Raw genomic sequence first — 25,891 nt, 5'->3', positions numbered from 1 at the left:
TCGTGCATGTGTGTTTTGGTCTGACATTGCCAGACCATGTAAGGAACAATTTTTAAATTATTTCCCACTCTTTAAAATTGAATTCCTGTATTATGCATTAAGTACTGTGCTTTTGCATTCAGTGCAGTCTGATGCATTCTTCCTTTGTACTCCCACTCCTCAGTTTCTGGTGAAAGACCGTCAGCATTGGCCAGCTCCAATTCCCAAGATTTTTTTAAATATTTTAACAACGAAAGTGCTTTGGAAACAAAAGTACAACAGCGTCAGTTCAGAGATCTCCGAAGTGCCTTTATTTTCATGTTGAGAAAAAAAAATGACTGTTATCCTACAGCTCTTCTCAAGTCTGTCCATTTTAATCTTTTTTTTTTTTTTGGCAGTGTGGTGAGTGAATACCTAGGAACTGAGTTTGGATTAGATCTCTGACTGAAGAGCTCTGCTGTAACTCCGCATCAGGGGAAACAGAATTGCTCAACATGCTGCAATTTTCTGCTGAAGCCCTTTCAGAGAAGGCAGCTCTCCTGAGTGTGCAGTTCACCAAAGGTTAATGGCTGGCTGTGATAAAAGGTAAATTAAAAGCATAGCTTGTATGGCATATTGTTTCAGGAGTAACGCAGTCTGCTCCGAATGAGGTGGCTTGTCAGTAGTGCTACTAGGACTGTCCTCACATTGAAAAGCGCCCAACACTGCCACCTGGTGCCAGTACTGATTCATCAATCTTTTATTAAGGGAACAGATTGTAAAATTTAAATAATGGAGGTGAACACTTCTGTTTTTGAAAGGAGTGCACCAATGGGTGACTGTCTGGATACAGGCAGCTTCTTATTTTAACAGACCACACTAAAATACAGACTTAGCAATGCCATTAAGGGCTCTTTAAAATACTACCATTGCTAGATGTTTAGATGTTAACTACTACTTAAATACTCCTATATTTAAGCCATTTTTCCCCACTTAAAACATTTTCACCCTTCTATCACTTTATTTACAAAACATTAAATGGCCTGTATCATTAAATATTATTTTTCTGTGTATGGTAACTTCCTAATAAAAAATCTAATATGATTAGATGGGATTCATTTAATTAACAGAAACAACCCGTCTTCAAATCTAGTTACATAAGTAACATTAATGAATAACATCAAGCTTGCTTCAAGTTATTACAAATGATATTAAACATAAGAAATTATATTCTTAACATCCATCAGGTTTATTTATTTTTTTAAACACCAGGGCAAGAAAATTAAAAGCAGATGTCCTGGTAAAGAGAGACAAATAACGGGGCTTAATTACAAGCACTCCGGGAATTTCAACAAAGGCATTTCTTCTGAACAAATTAAAAACCAACTGTGGTAAGAAAAGGAAGAGTAACTTAAAAAAGAGAGATACTGCTTTTTCTGCCATGTGCAGCATCAATAAAGGAGGGTTTGAACACCATCAGTCCCACAGAAAGGCAACAGTTGGCCACTGTGTGCAAACGAGATTTTCAAGTTGTTCCTTTACAACGACTTCCACAGCTTCCCTCTCCTCTATTCCACTGGCTCAGCCGGAAGTCTTGGTATTTTCTCCATTCTCCACTATTTTACGCTTTTTCTCCTCTGTATTAGGCTTGAAGACGTTCCTTCTGTAAAACTGGAGCTCCTTAATGCTCTCCTGAATGTCATCCAATGCTCTGAAAAATTCCCAATGAAACAGTGCTCTAGAAGACATTTCTCGCAATACATGTGAGTTTTACTCTCAATCAACAGCAACACCTGCTTATGAATTTTATTTATCATTCTTTATACCCAGTATATACATGCACATATATAATTTTAATTAACTAACGGGATGAAAAAACACAAGCATTACATGTGTGCACTGTACATTTAAAGTAGCAGTACCGAGTCAGCCCTGTACTTTTACATGAAGGTGTGCTTTAATCAGGCGTGTAATGAGAAGAATAATCATACAGACAAAGGGAACCAGGTTGAAGTGAATGTGTTAAGTTTACCATGGTATATTCAAATTGGTATTTTTACTCTTTTGTAGGGCAGTTTGATATTAGTGTTGCTATGGTGTGCTTTACTGTACTGGATCAAGGAAAATCCATGACATACCACAGCAGATGTTTCTAACTAATTCCTTTGGCATGCCAGGCTTTGCTCACAGTCTGGCATAGCCAAGGCCTGCTGAAACCATAAGAGAGGAAACCACAATGAAAATGCTATGAGAAACTTTCAGAGATGTTGAAATCCGGGCACTGACTTTCTTGTTTTACTTAAAGCGTGGCTTTCAAAGGAAAGGATGAAAGCACTACAGGCTTCTGAAACACTCAAGAGCGTTTTACAGCCTTTCCTGAGACACTTGACAGACCCCCCTTCCAACACTGCCAACAGATCCCAAGACTTGCCTGTGTGAAGCTTTCTTCTTTGGGGCGAGCTTGTACTCCTCTGGAAACCAGCGCCTAGAAGAGCAAAAACCCTCACTTGAACAGACTTCTGATTTCACAGACAAAATCCAAAAAGGGAGGAATTAATTATGTCTGTGAAATCAGAAATACGGATCGGCCTTTTCCCCGCAATAATGACGCAACGCACAAATTATAAAACCGCATTAAAATAAATACTACACAGGGTTGAAATTCGGGAATATCAAGTATGTCCTATAGGGGTAAGATGATTGCTTATGATGGGTTTGTGTTTCATATGATTTAGCAAATTTTATACAGTAAATTTATGACGCATTATATTGTATATTTATGATAAAAAAAGCACAGGAACACATTTCTTTGACTGTGTTGACTGCAGCTTCTTCAAAAAATAAGTCAAAAGAACCAGTAAGCATATGTAGTATGTATACATACACTGTATAGATACTGTATTTTCTCATATAATAGTGCCTTTTGAGGCTAAAAAACATCATGATTTAATGGACATTCAGCAATAACAGACACCCCTTCCCCCCTATTAAGCTGTTAAACCAAGAGTTTAAAAAAACCTGATGAAATTTCCCTGATGTGTATGATAAAGGGAACAACGGCCAACATCTTCAGGCACACAGCCTGTCCTGTGGCCTGAGGAGGAACACTGCTAGGCAAGTGAGAAATCTGGACATGAAACCACACACATGGCACTTTGATTTCCTGCCGCCCTAATATGCGACTGTCATCAAACATGCACTCGCATCTACACTTACAAAACGTCCAGGTGCGCTAGAAAAATTGTTACTCCTATTATCGGGAAAGCTGTTCTTTTAGAGCACCCTTTGAAACTTTCACGGTCCCAAAGCCTTAATGAAGACCCCTTCAGTGTTTTACCTGCAGAGCTCCTTGATGGTGCTGACGTCAATGATTCTGTAGTGAAGGTGGCGCATGAACTGAGGCATGTGCTTGTCCAAAAACTTCTTATCGGCATGAACCGAATTCCCTGGAAAGACGTCATGCGGAGAAAAGCACACACATCTCCGCGTTTCTTAAAGCCCAGTTTGTTTTAACTGCTAGTGCTGCAGCATATGTCAACAGCATCCTTAAGGAAAATGATTACATCAGCACTGTGACTGCGGACACAGGGAATGTTAAACAGAAGCAATGATGTGAAGACTAGATAATTGTTTCTAACATGGATTAAGATAATGTGAACAGCTGACTGAAGCTGACACACTCTTATTGAAATTTCACCTTGGAATCATGGATTAGTTTTAGTTTAAAAAAAAAACTCTCAATGCCTCGATTGCATAAGTCTCTGTCAACTTAACTCACCTGGATTTTGCAATTTTATCCCACTCTTCTCTGCAGAAGAGTTTAAGCTAAGTCAAATTGTCCGTTGTCTTCTGGTCTTTTCTGTTCTGTATCCACAACATGTATGGTCACTTGCATTGTTAGGCGCCTTGGGGCAAGCTCGTTGTGAAAGGCGCTATACAAAATAAATTGAATTGAAATTGCAAGGGGATCTCCTGTGCACAGCCCTCTTTGGGTCAGTCCGCAGATTTTCTATAGGACTGAGATCCAGGCTCTGACTGGTCTATTTTTAAGCCATTCCTTGATTGACTTGGCTGTGTGCTTCAGATCATTGTCATGTCGAAAGGTGAAATTCTTCTTGAACTTCAGCTTTCTGGCAAAGGGCAGCAGGTTTTGTGTCAAAATATCTTGATATTTGGAGCTACGCATGTTCCCCTCTATCCTGACCAGAGCCCCTGTCCCTGCTGAAGAGAAGCATGGGCTTGGATGTTCTTTTTTTGCCTTTTAATAATAAGATCCCATAGATCTTGTTAGCTCTTTGTGGACCATGGTTATCTCTGCACTAAGTAAACAAGAAACCTTTGGGGAAATCCTACAGGGACAGCTGATTTTATTTAGGACTAATCAGAATTTATGTCAGGTGAAGGCAAATTACCTTTGTACATGATTTGGAATGTGACTGGTTAAATCTGAACACAGTTACATCCACCTTTATAAAGGCTGTGCACACTAATGCAACCAAGGCATTGAAAGTTTATTTTTAATTTTCTTTTCCTAAAAATGATCCATTTGTTTTTTACTTAAATATTGTTGGTTACAAGATCTTATTAAAGGTGAAAAAGGTCTGACATGATGTGTCTTGATTTCAGCCTTTCCCATCAACAAAAACTGAAATTTCAATAAGGCTGTGTAGACTCTTGATTTCCACTGTATATGATGTTTCTGCCGAAACTCCAGACTAAAGTGAGCCGCTCAGAGCCGGGCTGCATACCTGCGAGAGGGCACTGTCCCGGGGGCGTGTGCTGGCGCACGAAGGACAGGAACTCGTACTCGGCCTGCTGGAGGGATATCTTGCTGTCCCGCACCGCCTGCGTCAAACCTGACTGGGGACGAAGGAGTGGAGAGACAGGGGCAGAAGGCTGAACCTCTCCAGTGAGAGTGACGGAGCGTCTCCTCACGGCCCATTCTCCCAGTAACGATGGGGCCAGAGGCCTGCGGGCCCCACTCAGCCACACAGCAGCTAACAGCCACTGTGCAACTCCTCCTCTCTGACCGCTTACAGAAATCCGGCAAACTCTTTTAAAAAACATAGCATGGGTGTTTAGACTGTTCTATACATTTTCAGCCATGCAACCGTAAAACAAGTACAGGTTTCTTCTCTTTTCAGCCTGGAATAAAAGAAACACAACATTTCGGCTGCGACACCTGAAGAAGGCTCCACAGCTGAAACGTTGTGTTTCTTTTCTTCTCTTTTCAGCCTGGAATAAACCTGTTCTCGTTCCTCTGAAGCTGACGCGTGCTGACGCAGCTGCCTCCTCGAACCACTTCAACCATTGAAAAGAGAGGAAAACGCTGCACTGCTGCAAACGTCCGAGGTGGCGCGGGGAACTGTGCTGTGCCGAGGACGCCTGCACTCACAGCTCGCAGCGTGAGCAGGCCCTGGCCGTGAAGCAGCAGCAGAGAATCCGCGTACTTACCTGGCCGTGGTGTTCCTTGCACCAGTCTGACATGCTGTCCAACAGTTCGTCTGGCTGACTGATGATTAAATTGGGGCCCTGTTCATCCAGAGACAACGAAACAAAATTCTCATTGGGGCGAGGGTTAAACACACTAAACCGAGAGAGAGAGAGGACAAGACCCGAACTAGCACTGTCATCAGCTGCTGCCACAGTAGTTTAAGTAGTTACCTCCACCACTATGTTGAGCTCAGAGTCTGTGATGATGCAGGCCATCTCAATAATCTGGTCCTTCTCGATGTCCAGGCCTGTCATCTGCGGGAAGACAGAACAAGAGGAAACGCGTTTTCATGCTCCTAAGGCCCAGTTTCGTTTGAAAGGTCGCGCATTTCAGAGCGAAATCGAGACATCTGTAAAGCTTCGGCTCTCGGCTTCGGTTTTGGTTTTCGGTGCAGCTGCTGCAAGTGACTGTGGTTTTTTTTTCTTATCGAAACAAAGGCCCCCCGACCAGAAAACACGACAAGCTTTTCGGCTTTACATGGTGTGAGCCAAGAGGAGCGCAGGGCTGGTCTCCAAGACCCACGCCTGGAAGACTAGCTGCCGTGCAGGGAACGAAATGATGCTGAACTATTTGGACAAAATCGTCACAGCAGTAACTATTGCTGCTCTCCCGCCACCCCACATTTATCTCTTACAGTCTCTCTCACGACCCTTTTGGAAACGCAGATCAGAATTACTGGTATCTGTTGTAAAAGTAGCGCAGGAGCTACTTTCTTAAGATTGGGTTGGCGTCAACGAAACTGAGAACGCACACACACAAACTAAAAAAAAAAAACACTTTAAAAACAAAGCCCAGACTACCGAGTGTGATAATCTATCTGCTTTCTTAACTTTAATACGAAATGGAGAAAGGGGCTGCACGTAAAACGGTCAGCTAATGACACCCAGAGGCAATAGCATTAGGCTTTTTCCGGCGAAATACGAAAGCGCTGGTTCCCTACACGTCCGCGAACAAAGCACGAGTCTACTGCTACGGTCCCCGAACCAGCACTGGAAGTTGCTGAAAGTTACTTCGGTACCTCCAGATCCACCCACACCAGCCTCTGGCCCATGCTCTCCGCGACAGAAGCTGTGGAAGATGTCATCTCGGCTGAGGGGCAGCGATCCACTCCAGCCTCGGACAGACCGGCCACCCCGCCTGCTCGTCCGCCCGATCTGACCGCCGCAGCACGGACTGCGCAGGACCGGCCCGCAGCAGCAGTCCTGGATAGCGTGCGGGTCGCGGAGGGGACCGAGGCGGCGGGTCCGAGTGCATGCAGACCGGTCACGCCACGCAGTTTCAACAGCGTCGCAAGACCCCCTCTGCCAGCAGTCCACGCCGATCTGGGGAACACCGGCATCCTGGTCGACTTCCGATCCCGACTGTCGTAAAGATAAACAGTCACGGAGCGGGGGAAAAAAAGTGATTCACAGGATGCAATCATAATTTTTAATTTTATTTGGATCTTAAACGACCTTAAAGACCGGGGTCTTTAAGGGGTATTACTTGGTTACGTAATTAACCTAGTTCTTCCATGTCTTGGTTTTGCAAACTTTTTGGTCAATGCAAAGTTTACATTTAGAATAGTTGGGGAACCTGCAGAATAATAAGGGTAATCACGTGTACACGGATTACATATATTTTGGCTGCTTTTACTGTTGTTTTATATGTCATAAAGGTAACTGTTTTTTTACTTAAATGCATTTAAAAGTGTATGAATTACTCTTCACACAACGCTAACCATCCTAAGAGCAGAAACAGTGAACTCAAAACGAGGCTTGCGGGGCAAAGTTTACAGCACAAGAACGAAGCTTGTGGGGCAAAACTCATTGCCCGGAAATGCGGCAAGGAGGGCAAAGGTCACAGCACGAAAACGAGGCATGCGGGGGTCAGAGGTTACAGCACGAAAACGAGGCCAGCGGGGCAAAACTGAATTGCACGGAAACGAGGCTTGAACAGCGGCCTGCCTGCCTGTTGGTTACGAATTTCTCTTTTGCTCTTGTGGGGTTTTTTTCTGTAATTCATGTTTTAAACTATTTTAATTTAAATTAAATAATGGGGGTGTCCGATGAAGTCGACAAGACGCTGTTTGTTGGAAATTTGGATACAAGAGTGACCGAAGAGCTGCTGTTCGAGTTATTTTTGCAGGTAAGCGGGAGGAGGACGGGGGGGAGCCTAGCTGTCTCACTCGAGCGGACTAGTAGGACATGTTTGTTGTTTCCCCACAGTGTTCGGCTTTGTTTTCCCCATCGGACGCTGTATCTGGCGGCGGTCCGCCCGGAGCGAGAGCACGCGGTTTAGACGTTGGCGGTTTGAAAGCCGGCGCGTGAGGCAGGGCTGCGCGCGGCTCACCGGGCTTCCGGTCGCTGGCCCACCGGGTCGACCAGACCAGCAGCCCCGCTGTAGCTAATTACCTCATATGACAATCGTTATTAAACGACGGAAATGTAACGGCGTTCCCATTATTTGTGTAGCGTAAAAGTTTAGGCGCATGACGGGGTAAGGAGAAGTGCGGTACCCGTAGAGAAGTCCCATACCGGTTCGCGCAGGTCCAGAAAAGAATTTAGACGGGACGTAAGGGTTAATATCTTCACAGTATGTTTGCGACCTAGTGAATTCAGACCCTAGTTCAGCAGTGGGTATCAGTTGGGCAGTTTTATTCAACGAGTAGGGTGCCAGTCTGGTCCTCCAGTACTCCCTACAGCAGCAGCCTGGTTTTCCCAGTGGTAACTCTGCCCTCAGACACGCAAAACTCAGTTGTTGTTTACCTCAGTTGTTCCACTTGTTCATATCTCAAAGCTACGGGAGGCTTAACTTATGTTAAAAGTACCAGAGATTGTGAGATGATTGATGGGTTTTGTTGGGCTGGTTTTCCCTTGTCTGCAACAGGCTGGCCCTGTGATTAACGTGAAAATCCCGAAGGACAAGGATGGCAGGCCGAAACCGTTCGCCTTCGTGAACTTCAAACACGAGGTGTCTGTGCCGTATGGAATGGACCTGCTGAACGGAACCAGCCTGTTTGGGAGGCCACTGAAAATACAGTTCCGATCAGGTAACTTGATAACCAATGTCATCTGTTTGACACTGAGCTGTCCTTCAGCACTGTGAGGTCTCTGTCCAGACGTGGGACCCCAGACGCTGGGCTGTCCTTCAGCACTGTGAGGTCTCTGTCCAGACGTGGGACCCCGGACAATGGGCTGTCCTTCAGCACTGTGAGGTCTCTGTCCAGACGTGGGACCCCAGACACTGGGCTGTCCTTCAGCACTGTGAGGTCTCTGTCCAGACGTGGGATCCCAGACACTGGGCTGTCCTTCAGCACTGTGAGGTCTCTGTCCAGACGTGGGACCCCGGACAATGGGCTGTCCTTCAGCACTGTGAGGTCTCTGTCCAGACGTGGGACCCCAGACACTGGGCTGTGCTGATCTTCAAGACTGGCTGCCGCAGAAAACACTACAGCCATAGTCAGATTGTGGAAAGTAGCAGTAATAATACTGAGATGGGGGGGGAGCTAAAATCAGTTGAGATGTTTTGCTATTTATTTTCTGGTCTGAAAATACAATTTCCAATATAACTGCTTATTAATTTAAATTATTTGAAATACATGATCATTTCAGATGTGCTGCCTTGCTTTCAGAAAAATACATTTTTATGGACTACATCTACTAGGGACACTTTCTGTGTAAAAACATGGTAATTTCCTATGAAGTGACAGTATAACATCTTAAGACATTTACCATTGAGGTCAGTGATCAACAGTGTGGTGTTTTGCAGTAGTACAGTCCTCTGTCACCACACAAGTCATGTATTATCAATGATGGTCATAACAATGGAAAGGTCTGTGGCTCTTTTGGAGGCAGACCGTGTTAATTCTCCCTTCACTTCGGAGAGCTCTTGGTACTGAGATAAGCTGCAATCCTAGCGGCATTTACCTTTAATTAGGTAAGAGGCAAAACGCCAGCAAATCAGTAGGAAAAAGCATGTCATTAAATAATTGCTTACATTACTTGAGAACTTGTTTTTAGAAGCAGAATTAGAGCTCATCTTTATAAGATTCTGGTTCTTCACTCTCACTCCACATTCAGACCGCTTGGTTTTGAATTTAGAGAATGGAGACGGAAGGAAACATTTGTGACCAGCGCTAATACAATCTTGGGTATACATGAAACATTCTTCCTATACTTTTTTAAATGTAGGAGTTTAGCTTGAAATCCATCAGAACCATGTGGCTTTGTGCTCTGAGGTATGAAGATTTACATGAACCTTTTCTTATTCTGGTGTGTCAGGAAGCACCCACAGAAGCCCAGATGGAAACAGCCCGGGCAGCTCTCAGAATCTGAGCTCTTCGGGGACGCCCTCACCCCAGGGCGGCAGGTGCGTACTTCACAATTACGAAACATGGCTGAAGAAACGAGGGTGCTGGGTGTTTTGGTGATGGAGGTTATTTCAGCAGGTGTTTGCCAGATATTGTGTAATGCGGAGACTAGGATTAAGGCTGCTGTCAAAACGCCTCTGAACTTGTTTTGATGTGCACATCACGAAAGCTTTCATCAAACAATTATACCTGTCAGCTTTTGCTTGTCATATGGCTTTTCCAGATTTTGTAAACGTTGCTTTGCAGATACACTTGCCCAGTATTTGAGCAATTCTAAAGATAGTGTTGAATTACTTAAAATGAATAGGGATTATACAATAATGCTGTACCGTAAAGGTATACTTGAACATCTAAAATAAATAAGCACAAACAAACCGAAGAATAACATGGGTTGCATCCTGGGGCCATACCCTTATACAGTGAGTATTTTATTAACATTGTCTATTACAAGGGACCTGCTTGCATAATTGGTCTGTTATGTAATTTGAGCAAAGATGGTATTATCAACTTTTTAGGCATGTTTTTAAGTGTGAATGTCTCTTAAGAAGCTTGGACAAACTGTGCAGTTTGCAATTAGAAAAAAAATGCTTTCCCTTATGTGACCCTTATATTGCGTCATGTATGTGATGTAGGTCCATGTTAAGATTTCATTCTGTGCATGCTGTGTTTTCTAAACGTGAGGTATATCCCCAATTCAGGTATGACAGAGTGCCAGATCTAATGGGCTCCCAGGTCTACTCCACCCCTCCACAGCTTCAGAGATCCTACTCCTCCCCAGACAGTCTGCAGAGACAAGCCATGGTAAGTGTCCCCTTGGGTCCACACCGGCGGTCTGTCTTTAGTAGGCAAATAGCAGGAATTCATGGATGCATCAGACCCTTTTGATTTAACTTAGCTTGTAATTCATCGAAGAATATGGTACTTTAAACTGATCTATTAAATTTACTGTTAAGACAAAATTAAGGTTTTCTGTGTTAGGAAGCTGATCGATTTCTCTACAAATCATGTAGTGTAGCTAGGGGAAATCAACATAGTTAACTTTCAACTGGGAGCCACAACTGGTCTTCTGTTGTGGACTTCAGCTGCAACCAAGCAACAGTGTTAATTTCATTGATGGAAATTAGGACTGAAATGTTTGCAGTGTCTTGTTTTTCATTTTAGTCAGAGATGATGAAACGCTTACAAAAATAATCTACAGTGATGATGACAAAGACTAAATGCCTTTGCCTTTGTTTGAGTATATTAAGATGAGACAGTGATATATAATGGACTGGGCTGACCTGATCATCCCCTGTTAACGCCTTCTGATCAGACAACAAGCTGCTGCCAAACACCACTGTAATACCACACGTGAGCACACTCTCAGTAGTGCACCTGTAAAATGTGGTAAGGACGGTTCAAGTTCAAGTTTGTCATTCCAGTCATATACAAGTATACGGTGGAATGAAATATCATTCCTCCTGGTCCATGGTGCTATTACAGACAAGACAGTGACATAGACAATGTAGACAGGACTAATAATACTAATATTAATAAATAAGATTGCAAACTAAGACAGTGTACACCGGAACAGAGGCAGTGTACACAGGATATATATATATAATGCAATTTAACCGTTACAGAATTGTATAAAAAATACTTCGCATAATATACACTAAACATTGGGAGAGTTTAAGCCTTGTTTCTGGAATTGGAGTAGGTGCAATAGGTACCAGGGCATTGAGAAGCCTAACAGCCTGTGGGGAAAAAGCTGTTAGGGAATCTGATGGAGCTGTCCCGTATACTGCGATATCTTTTTCCAGATGGAAGGAGGGCAAAGAGTTTATGGGAGGGGTCATCTACTATACTGGAAACCTTGTGCAACAGCGTTTGTGATAGATGACATGAATGGAAGGAAGGGATGCTCCAATAATGTTTTCACAATTTGTTGTAGGGTCTTGTGGTCTAAGGTGTTGCAATTCCGAAACCAAACAATTCTACAGCTGGTCAAGGTGCTCTAAATGATACCTCTGTAGAAGGTGGTAAGAATGGGGGAGGGAAGGTTTGCCCTCCTCAAGTCACTGCAGAAAATGGAGACGCTGCTGTGTTTTCTTGACTAGGGAGGTGGTATTCAGGGACCAAGTGAAGTCACCTGTAATATGCACACCAAGAAACTTCGTGCTCCTGTCTAACTTGAAGATGGACCAAATGTTTTCAACTGTCTGAGGAAGTATAGGTGCCGTTGTGCCTTCTTTTGTAGCTCCAGTTACATGCTGGGACCACGTTAAATCATTAGCAATGAAGGTACCCAGGAACTTTAAGCTGCTAACCATCTCTACAGCCACCTCTATTGATGTAAAAAGGGGTGTTGTTCCCACCCTGTTTTCTAGAATGGATAACCTGCTCTTTGGTTTTGCTGACGTTGAGGGAGAGATCTTCAAAGTACTGCTCTACCAGGTTCCTGACCTCATCCCTGTTGGCTGTCTCATCATTAGCGGTGATTCGGCCAATGATGGTAGGGTCATCAGCATGTTTGTAGATTAAGTTGGAGCTGTGTCTGGTCACACAATTGTAGGTAAACAAGGAGAGCAGCATTAGGCTAAGCACACAGCCCCGAGGGGCACCTACATTGACGGTCAGTCTGGAAGAAAGCTTTCCATCGACCTCAGTCTGTGAGTGTGCCAGTCAGGAAATCCATAATCCCGCTGTATAGAGAGGTGCTGATGCCCAGGTCATTAAGCTTGCTGATTAGAGTGTCAAAGGCAGAGCTGTAATGAATAGCATTCTGACATATGTCTTGATCATCCAAATGAGCCAAGGCTGTGTGGAGGAAAGACTTACACAGAGATATCATTTATTCAGAGATCATTTACCCTTTATTACATGATTACTTCTTGTATTTGATATTTGACCTCTCTGGGGAACAATACAGGATTGTGCCAAAAAAAAAACTTGTGCTTTTTGGAAGTGTTATTAGATGTATGAAATATTTTCTTATAATAATGGTTAAAATTTCTAATCTGTTTTATGCACTTGTTCCTTGCTTAAATTGGTAAATAAAATGTTGCCACACAAATAGAAGCCTATCCAGTTAGAACACTTAACTGTAAATTGGGGGAAAAAAGAACCTGACCTTAATTTCCTTAATATTTTAAGACTAAAAATAAATTATATAAATTAAGTAATTAATTTTAGACTAACAATGTATAGCTAAAATCTTTATAGATTTTATTACATACATTTCTCTGCACGATTATGTGACTAAAAGTAATTCTGTTCTAGCTGACTAGAAAGAGACTATGACTAATAGACCAGGCTGAGCAGTCTGAGGGTGCCAAAACGTACATTTTCTTTGACTTGCGTTTCATGTATGTGGATCACTTAACAGCTGCTGGTCATCTGTCAGTTAGCCGTGGGACCAGGGTGTCGGCTGACAGGTGGCTGAGTCCTTGGCTTTTCTTGCAGGTCAACAACATGTGGCAGAAGCAGCGGTCCAGAGGATTCCAGCAGCAGGGCTCCCAGCAGTACAGGCAGGGCAGCCCCTGGCAGGAGGAGGGCAGCCCACACCGTGGCCACAGGCACCACCACCAGCAGGACGGCGGGCACTACAGCCGTGAACAGCGCTTCCCAGACTCCGGCTCCAGCTCCGGCTCCGGCTCCGAGTGGCACTTCCGAGGGCAGCGGGAGGACTATCTCCAGGATGAGAGGATGAGCAGCACCCGCAGCAGAGACCACCCTGAGCGGCGCAGGGACACCTCCAGGGAGGGCAGGTGGCGCCAGCACAGATACTCCTAGACTTCACTGGAGATTACGATAGAAATCTTTATGCCTTATTTTAAGTGTGAGGAGCTTTCTTATATAGGGTGTTCCACTAAAACCCAGTGCTGTTCTGATTAACCAGAACTCTTAAGAGAGAGACTGTAGAAAGCAGCAAGCAAATATGAGATCATTTTATCTTTTTATCATTTAAGATTATTCCTTAATTCCTACTGGTTTTGATACTTAATTTTAAATCATTGAGATACCCAACAAAAATAGGAAGAATAATGCATTATTAAGCTATTGCATTACATATTTTTGAGGTGCAGTGGCAAGGCTGAATTACATATTGAACGTTGATTTAATTTTATAATGGGTCTGTATTCACCAGTAATGCTGATACTGGTGTTATTTGGGATTTATTGTGACATGTACAGAGATAATAATCACATATATACTCAGGACTGGCTCATACATGCAGTCAGTAACATAAAGGTCACTAATAACAGACAGGCATATTTTATACTGAATTTTTTATTGTTTTTTTTATGAGATACAAATAGGTCAGTTTCTTTTTTCAAAGGACCTGAAACATCACAAAATAAGACACTAAAAAAAGTTTAAGAACTGTACATGGTTTCTTGTCTGTAAATATGATGCAAATGACCAACAGAGACTGAAACAAGGTATATTTCTGGTTGTGATATTAAAACTTTTTTTGTACTGTCTTTTGCTGCCAAAAAATACATTTTTGTGCATTGTGTAAAAACTCAGGTATTTACAGTACATGCAATTTTACATTTCAATATGTTTCCGTTGTGATTTGTGTTCTCTATACAGAGAGCATCACAGACTTTGCGGGGGACACGGTGTTGTTTTAATAAATACAGTAGGTAATCAAAAAAAGCCCTGAAAATGGTAGAAATTTCAGGAACACTTCTGAGCACAGTGCTTGTGTGCAAACCTTTTGACTCTTTTTTTAAAAGCAGAACAGAAAAGCTAAAAACTACCCTTGTTTTTAATATGAAATAATCTAAAACTTAGCTAAAGATTTACATGGAAAGAAAGTGGAGGCAGCAGTAATGTTCATCAGTCGATTCTTTGAAATGTACCAGTGGTTCCTCATCGTATCTTGGTGTTACATCAAGCTCCTACTATAAAAAAGAACCCATTCGTTGTGCCTGAAAACAAGAGAAGAACTTTTTTTCGTGTGTGAAGACGATATAACTTGTGAATGTTGGCACAGGGGTGGGCACAGCAGAGGTATCTGACCTCTTGGGGACGTGGTAAATGTCAAGTGAGCTTTAGTACACATTAGAGCAGCGAAGGTGACATAACTGGAGAGGCTAACCGGTAAAACCTACTAGACTGTCTTTCCAGGACAAGAATTACTGCCCTTGATGCAGACCTTTTTATCCTTGTATTTAATATATGAGAAGCTACATTTTTGTATACCCTTTAAAAAAAAAACTTTATTTTCTCATTTTTGTTTTGTTTGCTGGCAAACAAACTTCATTATTATAGACACATGATGAAAGGAGCATTTCAATACTCAACATCAAAACTTTCTTAAAAGCCATAAAGTTGTTTTCATACTTTGTCTTAAAAAAATAGAAAATACCTTCTCATATATTTTTATTGTGAAAAGGGAGCCTAAAGTGGATGTTGGTTATAAGTATACTTGAAAAGGTAGGTAAACATGTTTTTTTTGTTATTCTGTATACCAACATATTACAAACTACAAATGATATTCAGCATCTTTACTATCGGTCAGCTATTGGGGGTGTATAAGAGAGTAGAACTGAACTCAAAGTGAAACAACAACATCAGGCTTTTGTAAATGTTTAGTATTTTAAGTGCAAAAGACCACAGATACCCACAGTTGTTGATGTTTATGGATTTTGCTGTTCAACAGCCCAAAAGGGATTAACCTTCAAAACATCATCCATCAAGTCTGTTTTCACTGCTGGTAGTGAATATAGTTTTATTTTAAAACATTTCCTTGGTCTCTTAGCCTTTCCTGACACATAAGCACAAAAACCAGCTTGCCTATCCCAGTGTTTTCCAGACTTGAAGGATGCATGCACTGTTAACCTTTTATCTAACCTGAAAGATAGTTATAGGGCAATAAGAACAGAATGCGTTTATCATAATTTACTCCATCTGAACCCAAACAATCAATTTTTGTAAACTAGAAGAAAATGTGCATTCGTACTGCTGTTTGTGTAAATAACTTAAATCTGTATAGTCTACTGCAGTGGTTCTCAAACTTTTTGGACCAAGTACCACCCCTAATCCAAACAATGCATCCAAGTACCACCTACAAGTCATCATCTCGTAGGAACCCCAGAAATTCTCAATGACCAACATGAGTGTGCGTGCACACACACTCACACATACATATAATAAATATTATAATAATACACTTTATTTGATATAGCACCTTTAAATGTGGCTTCTCAAAGCGTTTTACAGAACAGTAACAACAACAAATAAAAATAATAAAAAAGCACCATTTCGGTGAGAGGGGGTGAGCTTGTTTAGTCAAGCAAAGTAGATGTGAATTAATTTTTCGAGCCTTGATACAATTCACAACAGAGTCTAACAGATTTTAAATAGTCAGGCATTTTCTTGATGGCAAAGCTCTCGCGGTGAATGTTGCAATGCGTCCATTAATTTCTGGAGCAACCTCTTTAATTCGTGCAACTACACCGCTGACGCGGTCGGCTTGTCATCGCTCTAGCACCATCTGTACAAACTTTGATAAATTCATTCAGAAGCTGAAATATGTGCTCTCCTGTAGTTCCTGTTGGTAGCGGCTTACAGAACGGAAAGTCCTCATGGGACATGCCCTCAAACTCGTATCTAACGTAAACGAGTGAATTGGCCAAATTGACAATAGACTCAGCTAATTGCAGTGAAAAACACCTGCTCATCTTAACGCGCTCTATCAACGTACTTTTGATATCATTTCAATAATTCTATGAATGACCGTGTCTTTCGGGGGGGGCAGCAGGTCAAGCTGTTTAGCAGCTTTTTCTCCACACATAATACGTGTCAGCTCTTTTGCCAACGGTAAATAAGGTTCTTCAAAAATAGTGTGTGGCTTACCTGCTTTAGCAATCCGCAAGCTTGCATTTTTCCCCGTTTCCGTTTTTATTTCCGTATTTATTTTAAGTTTATATTTCATGTGCATGGGAGAGAAAAACTGAGACGCTCTGTGTATTTTTCTCAAATTAACTTAGAACAGTTCTTAAATATTTTTCTGTTATCTATCACGCTTTCCTGTGCTCACAAGATTATAAGCGTTAGTAGCACGTATTTCTATGCATTCCTGTGTTTACAACATTGGCATTGTTCCAAAATCACGCACATTCTCCTACCTCCCTATTTGCTGGAGATCGTTTTTTTTTAAATACAATTGGTCACTTCGTCCGTAGCACGCATTCCTATAGAGTGGTATAGAATTACAGAGTATCTCTTGTGTCCACTGAAGTATTAGCGCGCACTGTATCGCAGTACGTAGGCTGCATATTCGACACGTATTAAAATAGAAAATATGAAAATCGTCCCGATTTTTCAGCGCACACAACAAAGCTGGCAGCACTCGGCGTACCACTACTGGTACGTGTACCACAGTTTGAGAACCACTGCTCTACTGTGTTTGAGAGTCAGAAGATCGTGTTATGATGGCAAAGATTTTAAAATATACCTGAATTCTTGTCAGTGAAATGTTTTTGCCAATAAAAACATCAACTCGAATGTATGCAGACTTTCACATTTAAACAGCTTTTAAATCAGATTTCTCTACAGCTGAACATTTCATATTCCATATGAACCACATCTTAATAAATGCAAGTGTAACCCTGTCCTTAATGCTTCCCCACAGCAGGCAGTAGATGCTAGCGCACGCTGCCTTCCAGGGTGCACAGTCATGGAGAACCCTGGTATCAAATCTGTCTAGCTAGATCTAGCTCAGAGATGCTGCAGTCTCTAAAGGAGCACCTCCCCCTGGGTCACTACCGGCTGTCTTCCTGTCTGCATTGCCAGGCCCTAAGCTGCCCGGCCATGGCCACATCCTGCAGGCTCCAGCCAGCAGTGGTGCCTTCAGTGGTGGACAGCTGTTGTCACAGGTGTGTGCCGATAATGAAGTCACAAATATCAACTGTCGTACCATATATGTAAGTAAATAACACAGATCTATAACCCTGTAGATATATGTACTGTATAATTGTACAATTGTGTGTGTGCACATTGGATACCCAAATTTTAAAAAATGTATAAAGTTAGAATGCAAACCGCAATGATCTAACAGTGCATTTTATTACTGAAACCAAAACCTGTTCTTTATGCTATTAAAACAAAAAAAATGAACTTACCTTTCTGAAAGTGGTGCCACTTCCATAGAACCAACTTCAACCGACTGGATGCGTCTCAGTCACATGATGCTTTACTGGTATATTTTTTTTCTAAAATAGGAGCTTGGACTGGCATTCCAGTACAGACCCTAAAACGTAAAACTTGTTTATTTCTTGAAATTGCAGATGTTTAAATTGTAAAAAAAAAAAAAAAAACAGTGCAGAACTATAAACCTTGAAGCTTAAAGAGGTTTAGAAGTTGACAAATCGGCAGTTTTCAGGAGTCTAGTACATGCCCAGCTATAACCCTGTCAGAATATTTTAATGCAAAGAGATCCTCATTTTTAACATTTACGCTCCTAAAGAATCTCCTCCCTAATTATTGAAATGTGTTTGAAATGAGCAAAACCTACATTCCCCATGCAGTAGACGCGCTGCCTTCAGCACCACGGCCAGCGGCTCCTGCAGCACACGGGATGCCGACACACAGGACAGCCAGGCTGCGCACCGTACTGAGGGAACACGGGCGCGCAAGGGAGCTCTGCGGTGGAGGGATCATTTACAATACTGTTTAATTCACGACGCGGCCGCTTAAACGTGTGACAACACAAAACGATAATAAGTAACAATTCGCAGATTAAACTTGTTCGCCATGGTTACGATGCGCCTTAAGAGTCAAACGTCACGGTACTGCTTTAGGTAAGTAGCCTTGCAAGCTTCTGGAGTAAGTGAAGGAAACTGTTGTCGGCTTTAGAAAGCAAAATGTGTGAATTATTTACACGCCATACAGTAAATATGTTTATAACCTGTCAATAGACGGGCTTTCAACAAAACCTCTACGCACAAAGCATGCCCTCTGCTGGCAACGATGACTGCTGCATGGCAAGGCGGGTCAGAGCCGAGCTGCAGCACCTCTCGCCCCTACTGCTCCAGCTGTCTGCAGATGGCGCCACAACCCACCCTTCGAGATTTCAGTTTGAAGCTCTTTCAGCATGCTGTACATCATCGGGAAGTAGGGAAACTATACTGTGGATCCTAGCTGTGTCAAATAAATGTAGTTCACGATATAAATATAACATGTTCTAATATGTAATGTATAAAGTTTCAAATTAGTTTACACGCAAAGTAAATTTTACAAAGTAAAGCTTACAATATAAAATGGATGGGGAAAAGGGGTAAGCTCAGTAAGGTTAAAAGATATATCCTTGTTAAAAACATTTGTATAAAATAGTCACCCTCAGGCTGCTTATCTAACCCACATAGTATCTCACTATAACAGCCTTTTATTTTGAGATAATGTGTTGAAGCTGTCATTAAATATATACTGCATATGCTGAAAGATATATTGCAATTATGTGGAGAGGATACAATTGCTGAAGAGAACATGTTGGTGAGCATGTTTCATTTATTTTACTAAACACCTGAAAGAGAGGGAGGTGGTGACATCCTATGGAATGTGAAATAAATTCACCAGCTTCCCTTGAAAAAGTGGCTTATTAATGTGTCCCAATTCTATACTAACATGCACACCCAATACAAAATAGGTTAATAAATAGATCCGTACCAGTACAACATAAATACACGTAATGTGTATGTTAGCGGACAATCCACTTACAGTATGATACTGCAGAGAGTGTGCAAACACACACAGAAGCTTGACATATTTTCGATGCTTGGAAAGGGCTTTGGTGAAGAACAGCCCCCCCACTGCAGGACAGTGCTGGGAAGGCCGTCATTAAACACAGGGTCTAGCATAACTGTTTTAATGGGTTAATCTGGCTGGCGTCGGGGGGCCCAGAGAGAGGGGATTACAGCGTCCTGTGCTCACTCCAGTGGACTTTTATAGAAGAGATTCCTGAGAGCGCCGGCAGTGGAGGTGATCTTCACCAGGAACCGGGGACCCTGCGTCCCGCAGCTCGGATTTCAGGGGCTCCAGTGCCAGCCCCATATACTGCAGCCTCGCAGATGTCTTCACTGCCTCTGAAAACAATGAAGGCAACTGCTTCAAACCTTCAAAAGTCTTTCCATTGCAAATTTGTCATTTAAATATTGCCATCTCACTTATCCTTTTCCCAGGCATGAATATCAAGGCACATATCCATGTTTATAATTTACATCCACTAGAATTTCCTCCTGAGATGTTTTTAACCTGTCTTTGATCAAACTGAATGAGAAAAGGGGAAACTGACAAAGTATAGAGAAAAGAAGAAGACATTTTATTTGCAATTATAAAAGTTGTTCAAGGACACATCAACATTTGCAAATCAAGCTAAAAGATGTTACTGTACAGAAAGATGCAACTTATGAAAAATATGTTGATGTTTATATAGACACCATTTTTTTAATGTTAAACTATGGGAGGGAAGCAAAGAACATAATTGGTAAAAAGTTCAGCAAAATTAAGTGTATTGTGAACTGGCAAAGAAAAGGCAATGCATGTTTTTCAACTCTATCTCATATTTCCAATGCAAAGAAGCTTAAGGATCAGGAGGCTGATGCCTCACACTGTGCAAGTTCCTCAGGTGGGGAATCCATAGTTCTGAAAATGAAGTTCCCAAAACATGTATTACTACAGTTTAAAAAGAAGGGCAACTTAAAACAGTCAATTATTAATTGTTTTGAAAATGTTCAGTATATGTTCAGTTCACCTCTATGCACCAGACATTAAGCTGTAATCGCTGCTAAAGGCGGTCTTACAAGGTACTGAATAAAGGGTCTGAATACTTAGGTAAATGACAAATTTCAGTTTTTTTTTATATTTAATAAATTTGCAAAAATTCCTAAAAACGTGTTTTCACTTTGTCATTATGGGGTATTGTGTGTTGATGGCAAAAAAGAATCAATTCGATCCATTTTGAAATAAATCTACAACACCACAAAGTGTGGAAAAAGTGGAGGGGGCTGAATACTTTCTGCAGTATATGTTCATACTGAAACATCTGTGTGTTAATATTTCTTGTTTGTGACAGACAGTACTCAGGCATTCACCTCCATTAAGCAAAAAATTCCCAATAGCCCAATTTATTATTTCGAATAAATATAATATTGTTAGAGAGTGATTTCTCTTAACACCTTAATTATCTATAAAAGTTGTGGAATACTGCAACATTCTGACGTGTATGATATTAGTATCTTACTTGTATAAATTAAGACTGAGGCGCATGAAGGAGCTCTTTAATAACATACTGAAATTTAATGTTAAAAATACAACTCAACCAACAACCTATAACCTCACAAATAGGGTTTACTGACAGCTTTGGACTTAGCTTCTGGATTCTGGACTTGGCTTCTTCAATCTTTTAAAATGGAGTCTATTATTTAGTTCTGATTTTAAAACCTACTGTACAAGTGTTACTGGATCAACTGCACTTATTGTCACTTCCTCGCTCATTCAGGACTTCACTTACAAATGCCTCTTTGCACAAAGCTAGGATTGGCCTAGTTTGATTTTTATGGCTCTACATATCAGCATGAATCTTATAACACCGTATGCCATTTCACCAAGATGTCGAGTGAAACAATTAAACAGTATTTTTTTAATTTCTCTGCAAATACTTTTTCAAAATGTGCAGCTAAAAGATGGACATTGTAACAATGACACAATTGTACACATGGGGCACAAGTTCTCTTATTTCTTATCCTCCATTTTATTTCCTTGTTCATTACTGATACCTCCTGGCAAAGATGTTTTATATTATATTATTTCTTTAATAAAAATGTAATGGGCGTTAATATACTGTATGTAAACGTGTCATGTTGTAACAGTGTAACAGAGCAGGGGCCGTCCCACACTTTGGAAGAAATTACCTCAAACTATTACAATGTTGAAGGTACAGTAAATTGCAAAACAAAATAGCTGCTTTTGAGAGACAATCAATTACAGCACATTTTATTACTTATTTAAAAGTGAAAGGTTCTGCAGTTGTAAATATTGTTTAGATAATTAAATGTCCCTAATGAATTTAATTACATAGCAACTGCTTACATTTGTTATGTAGAATATCCTGCAAAGCTCTGCTAAAGCACCAATATAAACAAAAAATACACACCTTTTATATGGTACTGACTACAACAAGTGTATTATACAAATATGTGGTTCATGACAAAATTATCACTGTATTGCAGTTAGGAAATTTCATAGCACATTTATGGGTAACACAATAAACTGTTTCCATAAAGAAATGATCAGTGCAATTGCACAGCAATTGGAAGGTAGCGACTGGAGTCATGCAGGTTTAAAGAGTTACTGTCAAAATTAGCACCAGCTTAAAATGAAACAGGTGTCCATACACCTATTACTTATACAAATACGTATTTAAAATAATAAAAAGTATAGCGGCTACCACTGCCTCATAGCTCTTGGGTCCTGGGTTTGAATCTAAACTAAGGCACCTTCTGTGTGGAGTTTGCATGTTCTCCCATGTTTGGGCTCATTTCGATGTTGTCCAGGTGTTCAGGATTCCTCCCCCCTCCCAGAGACAAGTTAGTCAGTGTCACGAAATTGTCCTCGTGATAGACTGGCATCCTGCCCAATGCATGGAGGCCCAACTTGCACTCTGTTTTTTCAGGATCAGCTGTGACCTTCATCAATCATCAATAATGATCTGTTTCTGGTAATGGACAGATGTAAGCAAGGAGCTAATAATGAAGATCACACATAGAAGGAAAACCCAAGAGCGCTTTAACTGCTGATGAGAAGAACTGATGCTGTGGGACATGCACACGGCACATGATAATGTACTTCCACTGGGCTCATTCTAGTGCGATTTCAACATATTGGATCACAATGATACATTCTACACTGATAACAGTGAAGGACACTGGGATATGAACTAAAATTTCAGGAAAAAAAACAACGAAGAGCAATAGTATGGGTGGGCTTGCCATGATGTTCTGTACTAAGCGAGACAAAAACACAGGATTTATTAAAGTGCCTTCAAGCACCACAGAAAATGCAATGAGATAAATTTACAAATCAGTAGTGGACAATCCAACGATCTTATGCAATAAATAAACATATTTTAAAGTACCCAAGTTTTATATCCAAAACATGATGTAATGTTACATTCACACTACGTATCACAGCCTTTTTTGGAAAATGCAATGTGTTATATTCTGTACCTTTATGTTTATAATAATTGGAATTGTACATTTGGTTTTTCAGATATTCCTAAAATGTCAACAATCATTTCCTTTTTGGGGGGTTATTCTCTTGTTATTCCCTCTCATTTTACATCGCAGATTTAAAGATTACAATTACGTTTCCTCAATCTAAGTGACAATATTTCAAAATTTCTATTTTCTTTCATTGTCTTTGCAACGTTCTCTGAGAGGTTTAAAAGATCGAAATTAAATCGTATAATTTCCTCATGATTGTAAATGATCTCTGCTCATGTCCGGATTACACCGATGCATGCGGTTATATAAAGAGATAAATAATAATACATATATCAACAAACTAAATAACTAAATGTGATTAAAACATATATTTCTAATAAGTCTAAACGAAGTTCGTAGTGTGCTTTTAAGGAGACTGCTGGAATAACACTCCAACAATAAATCTGCACAAAATAAAAGCTTTATTACTATTTCGAAATCGAACAGGTATGCTGTGTTAACCATAAATTACATTGTCGTAAATCTGATAGACCTGACAGTAGTAAACCGAGCGCTTTAATTACAGGGTTAAAATGAACTTACAGTACATATGGGTGCAGACTAAAAATAGATGATGTAAATTTCTGGCAGCAGGCAAACACAGTAACCCGTATACTCGAAAGTTTAAAAACCCGGGCGTCAGTGTTACATGCACTGTGTGTAATATTAAAAGAAACGAACTGCCTAGCGCCGCTGGCGCCTCTGACCGCTGTCCACCCATCCTTTCTGAAGGCTTGTCGTTGACAAACACTTTTTTTTTTGTATTTGTTATAGATGAATACTGTTCTTATATTCCCGGGAACGGGAATACAGCCATGTTAAAACTCATTACAAACCCGAGATTAAACCGTTCCCGCTCCGCTCAGGCCAGCACTGACAGTCTTTGCGCCTCATTCATTTACACCAAATCTTAGACAATACAAGCAAATGAGCTGCATTCACCTAAAAGAACCTTTATTATTACTACTATCACTGCAGATCGTTCTCTCTTCTAACCTTTGGCTGTATTTTGTTTTTATTTTACTGAGAGAGGGACTGAAAAATATGAACAACATTAAAACGATTTAAATATTTCAGCTACCTTCCTTCAGTCTTGATGATAATATTTTATTTATTTTGAAACATGGTTTAAGAATTTTTTGAAAAATATGTTGAACTTATTAGTAATAGCTCAGTGTTACCTGCTGTTTCGTTAATTTTCGTGTACAGTATAAGTGGAAGCAAATGTATAATGTAAATCAGAACTGCGTTTAAGAGACGCTCTTCAAAGCTTTAAACAAAAACAATAAGTATTGATTGATTACTCGTAAATCAGACTGATTATTTAATAACCGCGGAATTAAAAAAATCACTTAAACAGAAAAAAATACAGGCACGCAAGAACCTTATTTTTAGAGGGTTATTCTGTTACAGAACTGCAAGCACAAGGGAACTTCAGACGCTACAAGTTAATCTTGAAAATGAATGAAAAACACAGTAATTAACCATAAAAGCAACGGATGGGGAGGAGGCGCGGAGAGGACTGAAGGCTTCAACATGGGACAGACACGCACGGACCTCTGCCCTGTTCAGACCTATGAAACGCACTCTCTGCATCTTGACGGAATGCGACTGGAATCATGAATAAGTGTAAAGCGCAATACTAAAAAAAAAAAAAAGATTCGAAGCAAGGTTACTGTAAAAAGGGAAAAGAATTCCCTTCAGGTGAATGAAGCTGAGAAAACGAAGTTTACTGACAAGCGATCGTATTAAAAGGGCGAACGGACCGAGCGCACCCACAAGTGACACAGCGCACGGCCGAAGGTTTTACACAGCCCTGTGATCAACAGGCCTACTTGTTAAGACTTAGTCGCAAATATTGAATAACGCGTGTCTATTGTCGCCGTTCAATGCATTTAAATCCGGTGGGCTAATGTGGGGTTGGTGGAAAACATGTCTAAAGTTTTTTTTGGGGGAACCCCGAGAAGCTTCTTCCACCGGGCGGGGAGGCGGAGATAAGATGCAGGCTGGGACAACGACTGAGGTTACGAGTTTACAGACTAAAGCAGGAAAACGTGCGTATACATACAATACAGTACATTCCCAATAATGCCATGTTAAAAAAACCTGTCTAAAATCTACATGGGACATTTTTAGAAAATTGTAACAGAATAAACAGTTTGCTGTTTCCAATGACCACTGAAGTGTTAGTTTAAATCTGGAGGACAGCTCGTCTTTCGCCTCAGGAAGTGTTTAGATAGTTACAGTATGTTCTAATTAATAATCCAGGTAATATTGGGGTGTTGTATGAAGACAAAACACAATTAGAGCACATAATACAGATTTTTAAAAAGAGGAAAAACCCCAGAGAAACACCTGTAAAAAAATATTTTTAAGGCCATTGAAAAATATCTAAAAATCGACAAATTGCTATGGAAAACTGCATTTCACTCAGCAGATCTCAAGACAGGCACTTAAGGCTGTAGTCTGAACGTATTATTGGTAAGATTTGAATAGTAAAATAAGAACATCGAAATCAATATTAGTAAAAATAACGGATTAAAAAAAGTTTCACTGCGCCATTACATGGGGTTACAGTATCAATAAAGTTCAAAAGGGCAAGCGAACACATCACCTTGCATGTAGAAAAATAAACCAGTGCAAATTACTAACGAGCACAATGTAAACAAAAAACATGACCCACAAAAAATGCAATGCTAGAAAAAGAGGCAAATTACTTGTAATGAACGATGCGACTCATTCTCCCTTCTCTGCTGCTTCTTATTGCTACAAATCATCATCATCATCATCATCCTCCTCCTCCTCCTCCACGCATTAAGGCGTTGATAGAATCAA

At 40.8% G+C, this 25,891-nt stretch overlaps 2 protein-coding genes and 1 long non-coding RNA gene across 5 annotated transcripts in view; 1 reads left to right on the top strand and 2 right to left on the bottom strand.

The window, feature by feature from the left end:
- Positions 1-267: 267 nt before the first annotated feature.
- On the bottom strand, positions 268-7,704 carry rexo2 (RNA exonuclease 2). Its single transcript, XM_088619948.1, has 8 exons — positions 7,620-7,704; positions 6,471-6,813; positions 5,623-5,706; positions 5,413-5,490; positions 4,707-4,818; positions 3,296-3,404; positions 2,390-2,443; positions 268-1,669 (listed from the first exon to the last, which is right to left on the bottom strand). Exons 1-8 carry the CDS (start codon positions 7,679-7,681, stop codon positions 1,540-1,542), a joined length of 972 nt encoding a protein of 323 aa, XP_088476074.1. The 5' UTR covers positions 7,682-7,704; the 3' UTR covers positions 268-1,539.
- Positions 6,811-14,269, top strand: rbm7 (RNA binding motif protein 7). Its single transcript, XM_088619950.1, has 5 exons — positions 6,811-7,579; positions 8,321-8,483; positions 9,715-9,802; positions 10,502-10,604; positions 13,248-14,269. Exons 1-5 carry the CDS (start codon positions 7,487-7,489, stop codon positions 13,575-13,577), a joined length of 777 nt encoding a protein of 258 aa, XP_088476076.1. The 5' UTR covers positions 6,811-7,486; the 3' UTR covers positions 13,578-14,269.
- Positions 14,060-25,891, bottom strand: part of LOC148641188 (uncharacterized) — a 108,195-nt gene continuing 96,363 nt past the window's right edge. For 2 of the 3 annotated variants that reach the window (XR_015930391.1, XR_015930390.1), the window contains exons 2-3: positions 17,921-19,879; positions 14,060-14,722 (exon numbers count right to left, since the gene is read on the bottom strand). This is a non-coding gene — a long non-coding RNA (uncharacterized LOC148641188). Of the gene's footprint in view, positions 14,723-17,920; positions 19,880-25,773; positions 25,887-25,891 lie in introns of those variants that run through there. The other variant, XR_015930389.1, reaches the window with a different exon arrangement.

This window comes from Lepisosteus platostomus, chromosome 25, assembly GCF_059453375.1.
Source record: "Lepisosteus platostomus isolate fLepPlt1 chromosome 25, fLepPlt1.hap1, whole genome shotgun sequence".
NCBI lineage: Eukaryota > Metazoa > Chordata > Actinopteri > Semionotiformes > Lepisosteidae > Lepisosteus > Lepisosteus platostomus.
Note: the sequence above shows the minus strand (reverse complement) of the source record. Positions and strands in the feature narration are given on the sequence as shown.